This window comes from Diadema antillarum, unplaced genomic scaffold (assembly GCF_040938485.1).
Source record: "Diadema antillarum isolate AM-2024a unplaced genomic scaffold, OU_Dant_1.0 seq00000966_RagTag, whole genome shotgun sequence".
NCBI lineage: Eukaryota > Metazoa > Echinodermata > Echinoidea > Diadematoida > Diadematidae > Diadema > Diadema antillarum.
Window position 1 is genome coordinate 341,384 of NW_027271812.1, and position 20,680 is coordinate 362,063.

Sequence of the window (20,680 nt, forward strand, 5' to 3'; positions counted from 1 at the left end):
TTCATCAAATCTGTCAAAACCAGATCATTTTTTTTTTCTAAAATATATTGCCAATTTAAGAATCAGTTATGAATTTAGTGATTTAGATGATTTTAATAGACTTTTTACAACTCGAAGGAACAAATTCATTCTTTGACCAAGACACAGTTAACATGAAAGAGAAGTTTTTTACCCCACCTTTAGAAATGCTTTTAATGAACAGGACAAATTTGGGCAAAAAGAAACGGTGCCAAACCACAGCAATGTGGTTTCTGTGACTTGATACACGTAGGTTTTACAGAGGAGAAAGGGAAAACAAACACATGACAGCTGATTTAAGAGTTGGTGAAATGGTGTAATAAGAGACAACATTTGAAAATAAATTTAGCTACAAAGACACGTGTAAACAGAAAATGTGTGTTGTCAAATAAACAACACATTAAAGTATTTACAGACTTGAAAAAGAGGTTCATGCTGATGCTTTGTACTGTGTGAAGGCACAAAAACACCAACATATATTTAAGCAATGAGTTTGAAGTACATTGTACATTGCAATTGTGAAAAGGATGCACATGTAATGAGGTATATAACTTCTGCCTGAGTTTTGATAGTTCACATAAATTTCAAGAAAAACACAGACATAAGTGTAGTTAAAAGTTTGCCTTTCCCTCAGTTACATGAAAGCAAACATCAATAATTGATTATATCTTTTTATGCAGATAAAAGAAACAACAACATGGATCACATCATTTTCTGAATCCTTCACTCACAAAAATGTATTCACAAGAGCATGGACCTTGCTGTCTTGAAGGATATAGTCCCATTTATTCATATTTGTGGTTGTGGTTTTCAGTAACAGCAATTTCCTGCAAGGTTTTAGGACCTTCACACAACTGTCACATGTCCTGAAAGGTATGAGTATGCAGAACTAAATGAATCATCCAAAACAAGTCTTGATTTTCTTTTGAGCAGTAACCACAAGAACTACTGTATTATTAGCTTTGCTTCATTCATTTTTTATACTGTTTTCTGTAACTCTAAAAGATTAGAAGGGAAATCGATACCAATACTACAGCTTTGATGGTCTGCGGAGACAGTTTCAAGAGCGACCAAAATAATGTTTTCGAGCTGTTGTGGTCCAGCGGATGGCACACTGTGCTGTCTATGAGAGGGACCAAGGTTTGAATCCAGCGGCAGCATTTGTATCCTTGAGCAAGATACTTTACCTACAATACTCCTCTCTTACCCCAAAGGGTAATGGTAAGGGTGCAGGGCAGGATGCTTAAAGCCAAAACATAGTACTGGTACGCCTGCAAAAGTTGTCAAATTTCACTCCCAAATGTGCACGTATGCCTAACAAATGTGGGGAATAACGCTGTAATAACAAGATATTCAATGGGTAACGACGAAAATGCGTAATAATAACCAAAAAGGTTCGCCGGAGTCGCAGTCTCAGAACTTACCCGATCGAGGTCAGGCTAAACTCGGACTCGGGGACAACTCGGCCTCGCTTTGACGCGGGACGAGTTGTCCTTCTGGATCGTACAGTGTTGTACTATGGGAGCGGCCTGTACATTACAGCGCTTGGAGTTCTTGCTAGTCACAGTTATGGTCCGAGTTGATACCAAAGACGCTTAACTGAAAAGACAGGAAAGTGTGCGCTAATCCTGTACAAAACAAATGGACAGCGCGCAGTCCTCAAGCATATTACGCACATCACCTGAGACGCGCTGTCTTTGAAGTTGTTGTTGTTTATCAAGCGTATTTGATTGTCTTTTCAGTATGGCGATCAAGAACTGCGGGTAAATTGTCTGAAATAGGGCAGAGTTTTCCCTGAGACCGAGTTAGTCTGGATCCTTCTGGAATAAAAGTCGGTATACCGACTCTTATTTTTAATCTTGAAATACTCCAAAATAACTCCTCATCCCGGCAAATCGCGTCAGCCAGGTAAGTTTCTTGGTAGAATCTTTCGATATATTGCAAGCAAATATGAAATGGTGCTAGACAGGTTCTCAAACCCTTACCAAAACCATGTTTTCACTTTAACATTAACCTATTGAGGACGGACTGAGTTTGCAATAACAATAAACATGTGCCTCCCATGGACACTTGCACGAGTATACCCAAGACTAGCCTTCAATGGGTTTGATATTGGTGGTAATGTGATTGCATTTTAGAATATGTGCACTGTATAAACTTGCCGCTACGCTCAAAGGTTTACTGAAGAGTGGAGTGATTGCAACAACACCAACAACATGGTCTTCTTCATCCAGATTAGCAACTCTAGTAAATGCCATTGCTCGATATCTCAGGGCCCTGCCATTATAATTATCATAGTGATGCCACGTTCCCATTCATACCCCTGGGTCAAGAGGGACATCTTGAGTGAGAACATCTTGCTCAGGGGCACAGGAACTAGACGGGATTTGAACCGGAGATCCCCATCTGAAAGTCAAGAGCCTTCATATCCACTATATTCCACAGTGCCTCCATTACTTTAACAGGACAAATCACACACACACACACACAAATAAAATAAAGATTAAGAAAAGGAAGAAGAAGAACACAAGATATCATTCATTCTAATTGACCCCTCACCTTTCGGTTGTTCTTGGGAATGATGAGAAAAGTGTCAATGTTGTGATCTCTGAGGTATGTGTTCCTTTCTTGGCCATTCCCCGCCTCCACCTCGTAGTCCCCATTGAGAAACTTGAGCGTTGCCTTGGTGATGTGGACCCGTCTACACCACAGAAGAGGAAGAGAAGGAGTAGATTTTATACTAACCATCAGCTCGGAATGTAAAAATGATTCAGGCATTTTTTCAAAAAGAAGTTTATAAAAATTACATATTAAGTTTGATTTTTTTTACTTATGTTTGATTGCATCTTTTCATGCAACATGGCCCAAGTGACATTTGTACAGCTTGCAGCATTTTGTTGATTGGGTGAGGGGGTCCTGTTGGTTCTAAACATAACTGGTTATAAGCAACAGTTACCAAAAGTAATATTCATACACATGTACTTTCACTCTTACCCCAAACTCACAAAATGAAAAATGACAGAGAGATAAATGGTATCACCTCAATAAAAAATCAGAAGTGGTTAAAAACCTTTCAAACAATGACGAAAATGAGTCAATTTCCCCAGGCCATCTGCAGATGTTGTGAAACATTGCCATTCATGCATGAATCCATGAAAATGGTTGGATCTACATGTATTCTCAAAGCTTCTATGGTGATAAGTCCTAATTAAGGTGAACATGAGTCAGATTAACAGGAGAAATTAGAATATCAGTAATGGCGTCCGGAGGAAAAAGCAAGACTGTCGAGTACATTAAAAAAACCAGAGTGCTGCTATTAAAAGAGTCATTATGATTGTATCACACACAGTGAGTTCCTGACATGCCAGTACAATGTATGTCATATTCATCCTCAAAAGTGGAGAGAATATCAAGTCTTTTGCTGTCCTATAGTCACTGTCAAGTGACAGTTTTGCATTGCCAGCCCAAACAATCAGAAGACCCTCTGAAAGACAGGAGGAAAAACTTCAAAGGCGGGAAGATTTGCGGATTTGTCTCGTCGCAAGTTGAGATCTAGGGAATGAGAAGGGAGAGAGAGAAAGAAGAAACAGGAGGGGAAAAAGAAATTAAGACAGAAAAGAGGAGGGGAAGGGGAGGGTAAATGAGGGGAGGGTTCGGCAGCTTTCAGCCGTACCCGATTTCGGACCATCTGCCATGGCGGAGGGGAAACACAAGCCTCGGCAGAGGGCTCCGGTTTCACCGGCAGGCGCCGCCTTCCCCCCCACGTGAAAAATTCATGCCGATACCTTGATTCGCCGGCCGTGGCATGAACGAGCACGCATGCTTCCTGACCGATCAACTTGCAAATTGGCAACTCTGGGGGGGGGGGGGGGGGGGGCTGCCCCTTTGTGAAGTGAGCAGAGATAGGATGTTGACCTTATGGCACAAAAACACTTTTGTATACTAATACATCATTTCAGTGCTACGCATATAGTGCATCACTACCAATATACTATTTCAATCTGTAATGCATAACTATTAACGGATGTTTCTTTTCTTAGAGCCTAGTAACTAAGCATTTCATTCAACTGTTACTTCCAATTTACCCGTTGAGGACAGGTTGATTTTGCTACAACATGCATGTCCCATAGACACTTGCCCGAGTATACTCCGGACTTGTCCTTGAACCCGTTGAGGACAGTTTGATTTTGCTACAACATGCATTTCCCATAGACGCTTGCCCGAGTATACTCAGGACTCGTCCTCAACGGGCTAACAGGTTAAGTTTCTAAGGCAGGAATTCACTTATCTGTTGCTAGGGAGTACAAGCCACAGGCAATCTATGTGGTTGTCCAGGGCAACTATTGTGAACAAAACACGCATAGAATTCGAATACAGTACATAACCGAAATGGTCTATTATCACAGAATAGAACCCCTTTATTTATGTTTAAAGGCACAGTAATCGTTTAAAAGGACTATAAAGGCACTATTGGAATTAGAGCACTTTATCTTTTAAAGGCACTTATAACTTTCTATCAAGCCATTCTAAAACATTAAAACCAAAAAGTCTTCCTAAAGCTGGCTATGTTTGTACTTTAAAGATCCTGATTACCTTTGGGAACAGTGATTCAATTTTTTTTTAAAGACAAATGCATACTGTGTAGGTCTGTTGTACAACAAAACATCCTATCATACAAAATTTTCGCGATAAAGCTTAAAATCTATGGAGATATCTGTATTTTTCTCATTAAACCGTAACTGTGGACGGTTTAGTCAGGAAGCATTTTTATTGTAACTATTGTTCACATTTTGTATATCTAACAATACTCAACATCGATTTTACCGATTCAATTGTGTACAGTGGTTGTTTCTATCCCCAACTCACATTTAAGAACTATTTTAAAGCACTAATGCTGGGTTTTTGTTTCACCTGCAAATGGTAAATTATGCCTTTCATGACCACTCACTACAAATTTTTCTTTTCTTTTTTTTTTTTTTTTTTTTTGCCTGCTAGTTACAAGTCATGTGAAAACACTCTTTTGTAACAGATCTTATTTTGCTGTTAACAGTACCTACAGCTCTTGGTGAGAAGAGATTATTGGGGCAAAGCTGAAAACCTTAATGCATCATTTCATTCTCTTGAGACTTTAATGCATCTTGCAGAGTCATAATAATAGATAAATCTAGTTGCCAATAATAGAGTGATTATCTTAATTGCCCACTCCAAAATTCTGATGATGAAGAGTTACATAGTTGTACTAAGACTGATGATTGACATCTAAAGAGTGTAATGTCAAACATCTCCATCATCTTGAAAATAATTAGGAAAGGATAGGTTGGCCATAATAGTGCAAATGATATTCCAATAAGGAGCTGCATTCTGAAAACAACACTGTAAACAAATATAAAAGGGGCTAAGAACTACTCAGCAGTTTCATCATGGCACATGTCAGAATAGTGCAAAGTTTTGATGACCAAACTGGACATCACAAATTCAATTACCCAGCGGGCAACACCAAAGGCTCGACGAAACCTGTCAAAGCAGGAAAGCTTGACAGCGCTATAAGCATACTGTTTATGCGGAGACCGCAACTTGGGATTTTTGCTGGGCAGGATGGCGACGGGTGACTTGCTTGGTTTGACGGACAATTCTCTGTCAATAATCCCTGAGCTGTCCCAGAACCTGACACGCACGCACTGCAGCTGGGACGCCAGGTGGCTTTGACCTCCTGCGATTTTCCTTTTCCCCTCTCCCCGGCAACTTGGCGGCTGATGGACAGAGGCGGCAGGGTACAGGGAGGCCGGTTTTCAAGAAACTGACCATCCAACGCAAGCCCCATTTCTCTGGGCAGTTTTTTCTTGAGGAAATCAATGAACAGGCATGCTGGAAAAGTAGTTTTTAGCATTCTATGACTGTGACAGAAACAAAAACGGTCAACATCCAAGAGACATTTATTTGAATGTTCTCATTGATTGTGCATGAGTGTGCATGTGAGTCACAAGCATGACTATATGCATGAATGTATTGCCCCGGGTATCTTTTCTTTATACTATGAATCACATGAAATACATTAGCATGAAAATTAAAGTTGCCAGCAAAAGGATAATTTTCCTCTCAATTCTTTCATTTAAATCATCATTCATATATATGATTTTAAAATAATTTAAAAAAAATGCTCATTTGTCTAGTCTTTCCATTGCCAAGGAGTCGAACTTAAACATAATACATGAACAATCTTTGGCAGTATGAAATATGGAATGTGGAACATATGCTGATTCCATAATTAAACTGACGTCTGTTTGCAAAATGAAAAATTTTTGCATTTTCCTTCTCAAATTCCACAGATTCCCTGCCCGAGAAAAGCACAACTCCCAAAATTTCACATTCCCTTGGGGAGAGCACAAAGGAACATTTTCTGCGCTGCTCTTCACCAAGTTCTGGGACGAAAAAGGAAATAGAAGATACCTGCACGCGGCCAGCAAAACCTGGAAATTACACATTCATGGACCGACTGGTGGGTTCCTCCGCGAGTAAAAGAACTGACGTGATCAAATTCTAATTCATAAAACATCGAGGTCGCGAGGATTCAATTACTCCTTCCATGCTTTCCATAGACTATACGAGGGAGTGCCTGAAATCCTTCTTTATGAATCATGCATGGAAGCCATTTGAATTCATTTCAGTCTGGATGATTCCTGACAAGGGCATCTCAACGCAGGGGGACTCCAAACTCTTTGTAAAATATCACAAAAACAAGAGGAATACTTTAAATTTTTGTTGTGGCAGCACAATTCGATCATCTTACGTTTTGAGCCATTTTTTATTTCATGGAGAGCAGTGTCTGGCAAAAGAATGTAAAACAAAAACCCCTACACAGAAACATGAATGACATCTGTCTGATTTACAGATCTATACAGTCCCTAATCCACATTAATCTGATCCTTTCTTATTTCACCTTTTCATCAAAATTCAAAGGTACTGCTAAGTCTAAGAAGCATCAAAATGCATTTGGAAGGATGTAAGAATGTATCCCGGCAGCAGCCACTACACATTACAATTAGGTGTTTTATTCAAGTGGTTTTTTATTCAAGAAGAGAAATGCAAGTGTATGCATCAACAGTACATGTATGTACGTAATACAAACATGCATTCAAACAGGATAACACATGAAGTTCCTTGCTATTCTGCTTGTTGCAGTATACAACTCCGTAATATTCTATTTTCCTAATTAGCCCATATTTTGATATAACTATACTCACACATCTCACGCATATTGATTTAATATACAGTTGAACCTCTATTATCCGGCCTCCCTTTATCCGGATCTCTCTATTATACGGACGCAATCTCGCCGTGATTTTTTTTTTTTTTTCATAATTACGGGAGGAAAGGGGGATTCCCAACTCCTTGAGAACTCCTACACAAACACACATGAATTACATATTACATGTACTTCCAACATGATTAACATACATTACATCAAATTTCCTTCCATATTGCTTTCCCTCAGACATTTTAACATCCCCAAACATCCCCAAATGTAACAATGAAAAGGTTGCAGTATACACATTACTACATGTGGTACTACAATGGGCTACATCAGTACATGTGTATGTATATGTACATGTATAAAGCATTGAGTCTCCCGTATCCGGCCAAATCCCTTATCCGGATGAGCCCTGGTCCCGACTTGTCCGGATACGAGAGGTTCAACTGTACTACACTTAGTAGCTGGAAGCAAAGGGCAAGCTCCTCTTTAAATAGCTCTAATGTTTGCCATTGACAAGCAAAGTTTACACCGTGCATTTTAGTGTGCAATATTCGCAAGACTTGACTCCAGAGCTGCCAGCCATGTGAATAATATTGCCTGGTGGTGGAGAACATTCTCTTATGTTGCCCAGTCGGGACACAGCCACCTAATGCTTTGGCATACAGTGTATATGTTTTTTTTTTTTTTTTTAAAATCACCTTTTTAAACTGAATTTACAGTATACCTGAAAAATGTATACTTTTTTTTTTTTTTTTTTGGGGGGGGGGGGGACACACTTCTTAGTGGCGGATCCAGAGGGGGGCGCAAGGGGCACACATCCCCTCTTTATTTTTTTTTTCAAACATAAGAAATAAAAAAGAAAAAATGGGGGGGGGGGGACACGTACGCGGCCCCCTTTAATTTTGTAAAGGCGCCTCCCCTTTATGTAATTCCTGGATCCGCCCCTGCTTCTGACGAGATGGCCATCTCTGCTGAACATTCTTGTCTGTTCTGTTCTCCTTACTCTTATGTTGGTTTTGTCTCGTCTTGTCTTGTCTCACAGTCAATTCTCCCTTGTAGTGTTACTCCTATCTCAGTCCTGTTTCATGTTTACTTGTGTGTATATGTTTCTGTTTGTTGCTCTGTCTTTCTAGTGGGCTTCCAGATTTTTTTCCGTGCTTTCGATTGATGTTTTTCTTCAGAGGGGCCCACATCCTAAAAGCTTTGTCTTTTTAGTGGGTCCCTCCATTTTTTGATTTTGCATATTGTACGTTTACTTGCCTCTGGTCACAAATCAGTTTTATGACAATGCATAATTATCATGAAGGTTCTACAATTATTGAACACTCTTTTCATCTCACATAGTTTTATGTATCTCATTTCTGTTACCAAAAAGGTGATGTCTATGTCGTCCCTGGGGCAACAAGACCTCGTATCTACAAAATGTAAAATGTTCAGGAGAGCAAAGAAACATGGCAGTCAAAGCACTGTACCAAATGGGATTGCCTTTCCTTTTGGTGGCTTCATTTTTTGGGTAAGACAGTTAGGATTTGGACAGGACACCACTTACTGTAAAACATGATATATTCACGGCATGAAATTTTCGCGAATTGGAGCTGACGGCCTTTTTCATGGCATGAAATTTTTGCGAACCGCCACTGGCATTCAATGCATAGAGTGTAGACAACGAATTTTGTGTGCATTTTAATTTTGCAAATTTTGGTGCTCGCGAAACTCATGAAATTAAAATGCATGTGAACATTCCTCATTTTACAGTAACTTATCATCTGGCCATTTATCAAACAAAGACATTTTCACCATAATTTCATTTACAAGGTCTTGTTGCCCCAGCGACGATGTCTATGTTGAAAATGAAACACAAGTTGAAACTGAAATTGAAGAGATTATAGTTTCAAGTTTGAAATGGCAAACATATTTTTCTTGCATCCTCACATGTCACTCATTTATTCATGACAAATCACAATCCTGTCATTTTAGCCTCAAGCTGAAGGCAAAATTCCCATGATACTGACATGAAATCACTTTATTTCCAACAAAACAAAAGGCAATTCCAGCGGAAAACCACCATCATACAATGTTTTCAGATGAGCTACTCCTGTAGTTTTAAATGTCACGTTATGTAGATCACACATCACTCCACTCCTGTGGTATTTCCAAAATCAGCTCTTCAGACCCTGTGGTCCGAACATTATCTAGCATGAAAAGCTATCCTCTGCCGGTCAATATCTTTCCATCAATGCACCCATGTACTTTCATTACTGGTACATATTTTGTTTGAAGTAAATTGAAATGTTATAGAGGAAAGGCAATATGCAGGTTAGACGCTAGTCCATTATGAAATCATATCCAGCACAATCTAAATGGAAATGAATGTTTAACACGGAGTAGTTTCTGTTTTGATGTGGGCAAATTATAGTGACAGAAGGAAAAAGGAAATCAATATTATGTGGCTATTGGTATATGCAACAGTTTTGTCTGTCCATGTTGCATACCTTACATACTAAGTCTAGAAATGCTATAAAACACAATGTCCAATAGAATTTTAGAGCTGTTAATCTTTTCCAATCAATATTAGGCCATTCAGTGGAAAACAACAAAGTTTCAATAAGTATTCATTATTTGACCTTCGTACATTAGTACAAAAATCTCTGTCCAGTGTTGAATATGTTAAGCCAACATTTTTCATTTTGCCAAAAACTCTAAAAAGATCGCTTCTTTGAAGCAATTTTGGGTCAAAGTTATCTCTCACTGAAGTGTTCTAAAAGTTGGTATTGTATTGGGGATAATGCACATTGGAAACAGAAAATTAAGTGACATACCAGAAATGTACCCTTTTGCTGAGGAAATGCCCCCATCATTATTTGTAACAGTGCTCAGAAAACTTTTCAAGATCTTTAGACCTGTAATCATCATCATCATAATTTTTCTCATTATCATCATGAACATCATCAAAATTGTAGTTTTTTTTCCCCCATTGGTCACACAATTCTATTGACTTGTTACTTTATTACAGAAAATGTGAATAATAGCACTGCCTGATGCACAAGATTAAACAAGGCTTTATTCATGTGTGCTGTGATATGATATTACATAGGTAAAAAACGAAACGAGTACTGTTACGTTTTTCTTGGTAGAGTGGTCCATGTTTTGAAGTCTATAAACATGTGTGTGTGTGTTTGTGTTGGATTTGTGTTTGCATCTGTGTTAGTGTTAGTGTTAATGACAGTGTTATTGTTCATGTGTTTTTATATGTGAGTCTGTGTTTGTGTATCATGTCTCTGTGTATGATATGAAGAGCAAGTTAAAGGGCAAAATATACACATGAAGAGAGACAGACAGGTTGTGTGTTCAAACATGTGTACTGGTCAACAGGACACAGTAGAGACCAAAGGAGAGATACAGATAAAGTGAAACATAGCATGGGGGGGGGGGGGGGGGAGAGAAAGAGAAAGATGAGAGAAGGGAGAGATAAGAGAGAGAGAGAGAGAGAGAGAGAGAGAGAGAGAGAGAGAGATGAAAGAAGGAGAGAGAAAAAGACAGACACAAAAGACCAAGAGATAGATGTAGGGCGGTGGTAAGAGAAAGGCGGTCACAGGTAAGAAAGAGGTGGGCCATATATGTCTGTGTAAGTCTTACACTGTTACACAAACTGGCATTATGGTATGACAATGTTGTTTCTTGCTGGCGTGGTACTCAACAAATGTCACTCTCACAAAAGATGATGGCGTCGAGACGTGGTGTTTAAAGCACAGACTCACAATCATGATTTGATTTTGAATAATACCCACTTCTAGCAAAACAGAAATCTATTTTTGGCAAATGTAAAGTCTGTGGGGAAGGTGCCCATGCAGGGAAAGTGGGGCGAGTCAAAAATGAAAAAATCACAGTAGATGTGCATAAAATACCAACAGAATGAAAAAAAAAGACAAAAACTCGGGGATGGCTAATGTTGGATGAAATTCATGATTGGAATATATATGAGAGTAGAACATGATATTGAATCGATAACGAAGGAGAGCTGTAGTCCATGGCAAAACATGATGGAAAAATGGCATTAGTTTGAATTTCTAAGCACAAAATAACAGTGCAAGCTACAATGCACATTGGAGCAAATGCTGAATCAAATTTGATTTGTGAAATGGCAAAATGGTATATTGAATCACCTTCTAGTAGATGACAATGTGGCAATAGATAGGATATATTATACGCTATAAGTACTTAACAAAGCCTAGAATGATGTGTGCATGTAGCAAAGGAGGATATCTCTTAACCCATGGCGGACGCGTACTAAGTATACTCGGGCAAGTGTCCAGAAGGGAAATGCGTGTTGAAGCAAAATCAGCCTGTCCTCAATGGGTTATTTCAACAGCGACATCATCCCTGTTCTGTTGGACAAATTTGCAATGTTTTCAGAGGAATTGGAAATGGACCTCCACTTTGACATTTTTCATTTCCAAATCATCTGTTCTTGATCTCAGGAAGACTGCTTAAGACTGCTTAAAACAATGTGCAAAGCAATAATTAAGCAAATCACACCTGTAAGGTGTGTTTCACATAATACTATTAGGAAGAAAATAATTGCACATCTTACAATACTAATGAAAGGAAGATTTAATAAAGTTTTATCATCTCCACAACAAAAGTGTTCATCAACAAATTATCAGGATATTTAAAGGGAAAATACAGTTTTAAAAAAGTTTTTGGGGGCAATGTGGGCAATGATTCAATTTGTGTGCAGAGCTACCAAGTCTCATGCATTCTGCATGAGACACACGCATTTAGGGTCCATCTTACGATCTCACGCATGGCACCCATTTTTCTCACGCATCGGGACCATAGGTCAAAGGATTAAAGTGATAGCTGCATTTGAAACTATATATATATTTGAAGGTATATTTCCCTTTTCTCTTTCAAAATAAGTAAAAAATAGTCACTTATTAAAGTATGCACCAGATCGCACCATTGAAGAGCTAAAAATTGAAAAAGCTCCCTACCGTGGGAGGGCGGACACCCCCTCCCACACCCTCTCCCCGCTCAGTCGCTTTGCTCCCTCGCTCACGAGCATGCACGTGCGCCGAGCAGATAGGAAGACAATTGACTCATGTCTCATTGCATAATCATCAGCCACTTTCTAACAACCTATTATGTCTTTGTGATGGTAATTACTTTTCGCCATCCCTACTTATAAAAGATAGGTGGTATATAATGGTAAAGACACGGGGATGTGCGAATTGAAATTGCGCAAAAAATGATGAAATGAAAATGAAAATTACTCGACTGGCCGTGCCCGGCCACTAATCTGATATATCTATCAATATAGAATTATACTCGAAGATTATTACATATCAGTTTTATTTGGAGGAATTAGGTGGTTAAAGTGATAAAACCGGCTTTCCGGGAGGGTACACTTTCACATGATACAGCTCTGCTTTACACTTTTGCACATATTTCTTGAAGTGATTGACCTTTGTTTAATGAGCTTTATCATTAAGTGAGATTTTGTTTCATTTAATAGATAAACAAGCAAAATATAGCCAACATTAAGTTAACGTTCAAAATGAATCTTCAGATTGCTCAGCAAGACGGCGGCATCAAACCCCGTCACCAAAGGCACAGATGCACCTGTGGAATTCTTTTGTACATCAGATAGAAAAGTGACAACTGTTTGAATAATTACAGCCAGTTGGAACTCCATCTCTTAAACCTCCTTGGCAGAACCCTTGAGAGCTTTAGAGAACCCTACATGTGCAATGCAAAGAACCTGCACACTCTGTATATTATCGATTGGTTTTGAGCAAAGTATGCAAAATTCACATGCTGTCATGGTATGAGTCAAGCATCTTGGGGGTATGGCAAACAGACACAAAGCCTTCTTATACAGCAATGGTATGGAAAGCCATCTGTATTTTGGGTCAGTTATTTCTTAACAGGTGCTGTCTATCATATATTTGTGACCAATAACTCATAAAAGTCATAGAAATCTAGGCTGAGAAAACTGGAAAAAAAAAGACACAAACACACACACACAAACAGCAAGACACAAACATAAAATTTGATATTTAATGAAACAGCATATGCTATCTTTAGAAGCTACCTTCTGTCCAAATTTCAAAGTTCAAGAATGTTTTGAAATACGAAGATCTTTTGAGGGCATGCTGCTAAGGTGTTTTCAAATCACATATTCCATCGAAAAGCAAAATCCCCTGCAAATTTGACCACATCCACGCTTCAAACCTGGCTTCATCATCGCATATTTTCTTAGAAGCAAAGCTCTCTTGCCGTTTTTATGGTAGCCTGTTCTGAATAAAGTGCGGCAAAATCATTCATCATTTGAAAGCCAACAGTCAACAGTCTGCAAAATCGGGAAGTAAACAATATTGCAAAACCAGAGTTCTGCAACTCTAATAAGATTTCATGATGACGGGTCGCATTTATTTCCAGCGGTTATGAACCCACAAGGGGGTGGAATATTAATGGAGGCCACACCATAGTTTTTCCAGGGCAATAACCTTGCCAGGTACCTACTTTAACAGCCAATTCATCAAAGATGAACCATCTCATTTCATAACCCATCATGTTGAGGAGCTGAAGGGGTGGGAGGAGGAAGAGGAAGGAAGGCTGGGGAGGGCATTGGGCATTTTGTTTAAATATATACATTGGGATTTAGAAAAAGTTACATTTCCTTTTCATCTCAGCAAGCAGATCAAGGAAAAAGTTCCAGATGGCAATTTTTTTTTGATAAGGCCATCATGAATAGAATAAGAAAAAGTTGCTTCATTGTAGGACAGAAAAAAGGTTTCCGTGGAAATCTCAAAGAAGATCAACTGTGTTCACAATGGACAAAAATACAAACAGAAACATTAGCTTTTACTATGATATATAAAGGCAATTACCTAGACATGACTCAATATTAGAATCCCTCACTCGTCCTCTGTCAACCGAAAGGCTGTAACAACAATGTAATGAAATATAATCTCTCTGCTGTGTGGGTGACAGAAGGGCAATAGATGGGATTTTAATGTTCATGTAAGTGTTTATAGGCTTTTAATGATGGATGTTTGAATGCCCCTTCACACGTAGTTCACCTTGGACAACATGATGATAATGTCCATGGGCAGTTGCTATAAAGGGGCTTTCTCATGTAACATGAGCCTCTCTGTCTCATATTTGAGTGATATCTCAGATGTCCGGCTAACAATTCTGAGGTCACGATGCAGCAAAGGATGAGGCGCGGGGAGACAAAGAAAACATCTAAAAATAGATATGCTGTTATTAATTTTCAGATACATGCAAACATTCACCTTGCCTCCAGAATCCAGCCATGGGGATACTGTGATTCAGATATGCTCTTACTATATCCCTATAACCTCCTTTGAGGAGAGTCCAGCACGTTTGCAACTTTACCAAAAGTTCCTTTCAGGCTAGAATCATATTATACATTGTTGTAATAAAGTAGTATGGCATTTTAGAGGAAGAGAAAGGGTGCGTTTGAGTGCTCTTAAGTGAACCAAAGCAAACTGAACCAAAGCGTACCGTACCGAACTGTGCCAGACTTTAAAGGGACTGTCCAGTACTGGTTGAGGTGAGGATTAATGTTTTGAACATTCCTAAGTGAGATAATGAGAAACCTCTTATGAAATATGAAAGAGCATGTAATTTTAAGAAGGATTCAATATTTATTTGATAAAAATTGGTTTTCAAATGGCTGAGATATCAAAAAAAAAAATGATAATAATAAAAGGCTACAGGCCACGCCTTTTATTAGGATCTCTTTGTTTCACCTTGTTTTTGGATATCTCAGCCATTTCAAACCGATTTTCATCAAATAAACTTTTGATACCCCTCAGAATCGCAAGCTCTTTGACATCTCGTAGAGTGGTTTCTGAATATCTCGCAAAACATTAAAAGCTAAATCCTCACCTCGACCAGAACTGTACACACCCTTTAAGCATTTGAGTGCTCTGTCGAGAAAGTGTAGCTCACGAGTTATTCTTAGAAAAGGTCATTTTTTAGGAAGAATGTCATCCACATACCTGGCGCTTGAACTACTTACAGCTGTTCCGAACAAAGAGAATGATGTTTCTGCATTGTGACGTATATGCATGATATGCACATGTTTTGCAGCGAGCTTTTGGTATGCTTTTGGTATGCTTTTGGTACGCTTTTGAAGCACATCAGGAAGTGGCCCACTTTTGGCTCGGTACAGTACAGTACGATACACTTTAGGAGCATTCGAGCGCTCCTCTGGCGCAGGTACGGTACAGTTCGCTTTAGGAGAGCGCTTGAACGCACCCAAAGAAAAAAAAAAGGAGCCAAGATGAAATTGCTAGAAGAGTGAGAGTTGTGTCTGCAAGGACGTTGCCTGCTTGAAGATTTGTGCAACTGCATTGTAAACCAAATTGTTACAGCTCTTTTCGGCATCTAAAATAATATGCAAATTGTATCATTGTAGAGATCTGTTATATCTAAAAGGGGAAGTGTGCAAATCTTGTTTCACACAAGGCTGAAGCAACACTACCTGGGCACACTGACTCGAGGTGGGTAAACAATGAACAATCCATTGCAGGCATAGATTGCCTGAAAAACGAGCCACGGCCGTGACTGAATTGGATTCATGGAAAGATCAGTGCAGCTTTTGCGTCAGAAGTATGATGCGAAGAGAATCTGATTCGGACGTAAAATCCACTTCATATCACCCCGCCACATCATTGGAAGAGAAGAAAATGCGAAATTGAAATTTTTCATGAGGACAGGCAAACAATTAAAGGGGGCTACCATTCGTCATTTGCCTCTAACCATTCTCAGAACCAGTCTTCTCCCTGGGAAAGACTCTGCCTTTGTTCTGACAGCTCAGATTTTTACGTAGATGGCATGCACACACATATTTCCCTCTTTGACAGAGGATGGAAAACTTGTGCAATAAACAAAATATCGACAGAACACTTGGTCATACAAGAAAATCCCACAGAAATTTGCTGAAGACAGTTCAATCATAAAAACGTCATGTAATCACACATTCAGATGTTACAGTTTTGCTGTTGTAGCTTTAACCATCTACACACAGTCCCACAAAGCCATACATGTATTGTTCAATCACGGAACCAACGAAAAATGTGGCGATCAGTTTACTATTCTAATGTTAATGTCATACACGCAGCGGTTGTATTTCCGCAAATTTCACATGAGCGATGCACATTATACATCGCAACATGCATTTAACTACTACCTCCGGGAACACAACAATGTTTTTACATATTTATTCAAGGGTGGAATTAGACATACTTTCTTCTTGCAGAAAAAAAAAGAAAAAGCTGCAGAAACTGCACACCTAATAATAGTGAGCCAGTGGCATAAAATTGAATCAAAATATTAAAGGGGCCTTTGCCAGGATCTGAAGCTCAGGCCCCCTTTGACTCAATCAATACTTCCTTCTTGAGAAGAGGGATATCTCCTTCCATTACAGTGATTCTCACTTTTCAATCACTTGCAATATTGCAATGATATGATTTGGAAAATGTTACATTCAGGTGTAAAAGACAGTACTTCATCCCAGGACCACGATGTGTATATAAATGTCTATCTAGTTCAACCTTAGCATCTTTCTGTCGCTGTCAAACATCTTGCACAACTGCAATTCCACATTAGATAAAAACTATACATCACTGCCCCTTCTGTCGATTCAAAGCAAACATCCTCAAAACTGTGTCGTAGCTGTTACATCAAGAATTTTAATTTCAAACCGGGGAAGAAATCAGATTTTGTGCCATGGCATGGGACAGAGTGTGACCTTTGGAGGTCATATCTCTGACTAGGCACTAAACTCCTAGGTACATGTATAAGGTCCCTTTACCTCTCCGTTTCCGAGCCAACCTGTAGAAATAATGATTGTCAATCACTGCACACAACATCTAGCTGTTAGTTTATGAAACACAGCATTTCAATAATCACATGATTTCAGATAGCAATTTCATACTTTCTAGTGACTCGGAGATTGATGGAAATATTGGGATGCCATCAAGGGCAATGCTATTTCAAAATATGAGATTCTACTACTGCAGGCCTACATGCCCCCTCTGTTGACTAATGAAGAACATCACTGTAATCTCAGAATCTAATAATAGCATTCTACCCCCTCTTGTATTGCTGGGATTGATGGGAACATTGAGGGCGCCTTTCACACGCCAGGCAATAATCCAAAAGGTGGCTTTGCACAATTCCAAGACATACCATGTGCAAATGCAGACTAAACTGATTCACTCTAATAAAGAAATATGCAACAGGTCATTGTCCACTATGTAATGCAACTGATGTACAGACTTCAGCAGCGACAATTCCCTTTCAAGGACCCAGACTTATAGACTAACTCTGATTGGATTTACCCCAACTACTGTTTATATACAAGTTTGCCAGGTGTCCACAGCAGAGAATGAAAACATACATCTGTTTGCAAAGACAACACACACAACTCAGGGTTGGGATTTGAGTCGGCACTGAATGCAGCAGACTGCATTCATCATATCGTTTTTAATTAGCATGGAGAAGTCTGTGTTGAAGAATGGGGGAAAGAGAGATAAGGTATTATATAAGGAGTTATATTGATGGACTAAGAGGTAGATATATTGTCACAAATGTACACACTAGTAGTTATGTACATGTATGATGTACTGTATGCATGGTTGTTTTAATGTGTATGTACACAGGTTGACCAGATTTATGGAGAACATTCTATGTGGTATAGATATAGTACATACAGGCTGACCAGATCAGTGGAGAATTTTCTAGGTGGTATGCAATGTAGCTATACAGTACATGCATGTAGCAGGAAATACATTATAGCTCACTCAATTTAGATTGATTTCACCCATTCCAGAATGTTCTGGGAAGTGCTAACATATTTGGCTGAGTGAGGCACTGTCCCTGTAGCCCAATGTGATTGGTAGTTATTCTTGGTAATGATGTTTTGTACATAGTTAGGCAGTGAGTCATCCAGGTTTCCTGGAACTTAGACTGGCTAGTAGGTTGGAGAGAGTTATAGAATGTGCTAGAAGGGGGTGAATGGATAGTATATAAGCCAGAGAAATTCTGCAGTAGGCAGAGTACCCAACACCTCTGCTCTGAGAGTTACGTCACTTCTGGCTCTGAAGTGACTTGTTATAGTCAGTCCTGTGTTACCTGCTGACCTGTTATGTTTGTGGAGATAAGGCCTGGGAGACATTTTGCCTGCAGATAATTAATTTGCCTACATTGGAGATAGACTCCATATTTTTCTGTCAGTGGACATTGCTACGGCAAAGCTGTGATGGGCTGGATTCTTAGCTGAACATTATTAAGTGAATCATCATTCAACGCATCAACTGGACGTGGTCGTCACAACGTTTGGACTCTGCACGTTTCCCCGTGGACATATTTCGTGGATTTTACCCCGGATCTATAACGCGGACTATTGTAACCTGTGCCTCTGGATTTACGTCGCAGGAATCATTCATCGGTGCATCGCGGATCATTCATTTGTGCATCGAACATCGTATCTGGACACTATCAGGGAACTGTAGCGACTTTGTGATAGTTTGGATGCATGTAAGTGATTCCATTACCGATTTGTAAGTGTTTCTATTGATCATTGTTGTACTGATATGACGCCGATTACGAGTCTGTACCCACAATATCACTGTTAATAAACCGCCTGAACATCAGTTGATTGTTTCTTTTGTGCGATCATTCTCGGAGTGATTTTGGTCGTAACAAAATTGGGGGCTTGTGTCCGGGAAGTGAATTTAAGCCAAAATTTAGAATTTGGAACGTTCCGGAACTTAGAATATTGGTACAGACATAATACCAGTTGAATTGATTGTTCAATTGTATATTGTGTGTATTACAGTGTGACAATGTCAATCAGTACAATGGATGTTCAGGCATTTGTTCAGAGGACAGATTTGTCCCTCAAAGATTTGCAAAGGTTACGCAAATGTGATTTGACTGCTGTTGCACAGCATTTAAATGTTGATGTTCCACAAGGTGCTAGAAAGGCAGAGATTCTTGACTTAGTAGCTGGTCACATGGAGCTCAAAGAAGAAATTGACACTTCCGATCAAGCTCACATTTCAGATCAAACACGGCTTGAGCTAGCTAGATTGGAAATAGAGAAAGAGAAGATGAGATCGGAAAGAGAGCAAAAGGCTAGGGAAATGGAAATGCTGGAAAGGGAAAAACAAAGAGAAATGGAAATGAAGAAATTCGAAATGGAGCAGCAAATGAAATTGCGTGAGATGGAATTGACTCATGCACACGCTGTTGGAAATCGTGAAAGGGCTCCTTCTGATTTTGATTTGGCAAAGAACATTCGATTGGTGCCCAAGTTTGAAGAAAACAGAGTTGATGCATATTTTGTGTCATTTGAGAAGGTGGCTAACAGTTTGAACTGGCCACAGGAATTTTGGCCCTTGCTCCTTCAAAGTGTGTTTGTCGGCAAAGCAGCCGATGTGTACTCATCTCTCTCTGAAGAGCAATCACGTGACTATGCTACAGTCAAGAAAGCAGTGTTGAATGCTTATGAGTTGGTGCCAGAGGCATATAGACACAAGTTCAGAAATTCGTACCGCAGACCAGGCCAGACACATGTTGAGTTTGCTCGTGAAAAAGAAATGACGTTTGATAGGTGGTACAGATCCCTGAAGGTGGATCAGGATTTTGATAACCTACGTGAGGTTGTTCTCTTGGAAGAATTCAAAAAGAGTGTTGCTTTCAGTGTGAGGTCACATTTGGATGATCACAAAGTGACAAGTTTGCATAAAGCAGCCTTGATGGCTGATGAGTATGAGCTGACCCACAGAAATGACAACAGACCACCTTTCAGGAATTTCTCTGGAAATAAGAGAGACAAAAATCAGTCGAGCAACCAACGGAATGCTGGTTCAGGAATGTTGTCGGTACCAAAGCCTCAATCTGACAAAGGGTCCAGTACAAGTGCAAATGTCATCAAATGTTTTCACTGTAACAAGACAGGGCATGTAAAGTCACAGTGTTGGAAGTTGCAAAACAAAACAAAGAAGGACTTGGGATTTGTTATGTCAAAAAGTGTCCTACCCGAAAACAGTGTCCCGTTCAGAGAAACACAGGCCATTGAAAGTCAATCTCCCAAATTCAAAGATAGGATGAAGCAGGTGGATGAGAGCTATCGTAGCTTTTTGTTTGATGGTGAGGTGACCCCATGTACTTCTGGTGAGGCAGGTAAGCCAGTAGTCATCCTGCGGGATACGGGGGCCTCTCAGTCGTTGATGGTGGATGGTGGTATGACTTTTCCACCAGATAGTGCAGTGAATGCAAAAGTCTTGATTCAGACTGTTGATGGCAGTTATATGTCAGTGCCACTGTATAGAGTGGATTTGAAGTGTGACCTAGTTTCTGGTCCTG

At 39.5% G+C, this 20,680-nt stretch overlaps 1 protein-coding gene across 1 annotated transcript in view; it reads right to left on the reverse strand.

Annotated features, from left to right (window-relative positions):
• LOC139741961 (adenylate cyclase type 5-like) overlaps positions 1-20,680 on the reverse strand; it is a 232,232-nt gene that overhangs the window by 13,361 nt on the left and 198,191 nt on the right. Inside the window, exon 8 of the mRNA XM_071652528.1 lies at positions 2,578-2,719. Within this exon, the coding sequence (XP_071508629.1) occupies positions 2,578-2,719 (142 nt within the window). The remainder of the gene's footprint in view (positions 1-2,577; positions 2,720-20,680) is intronic.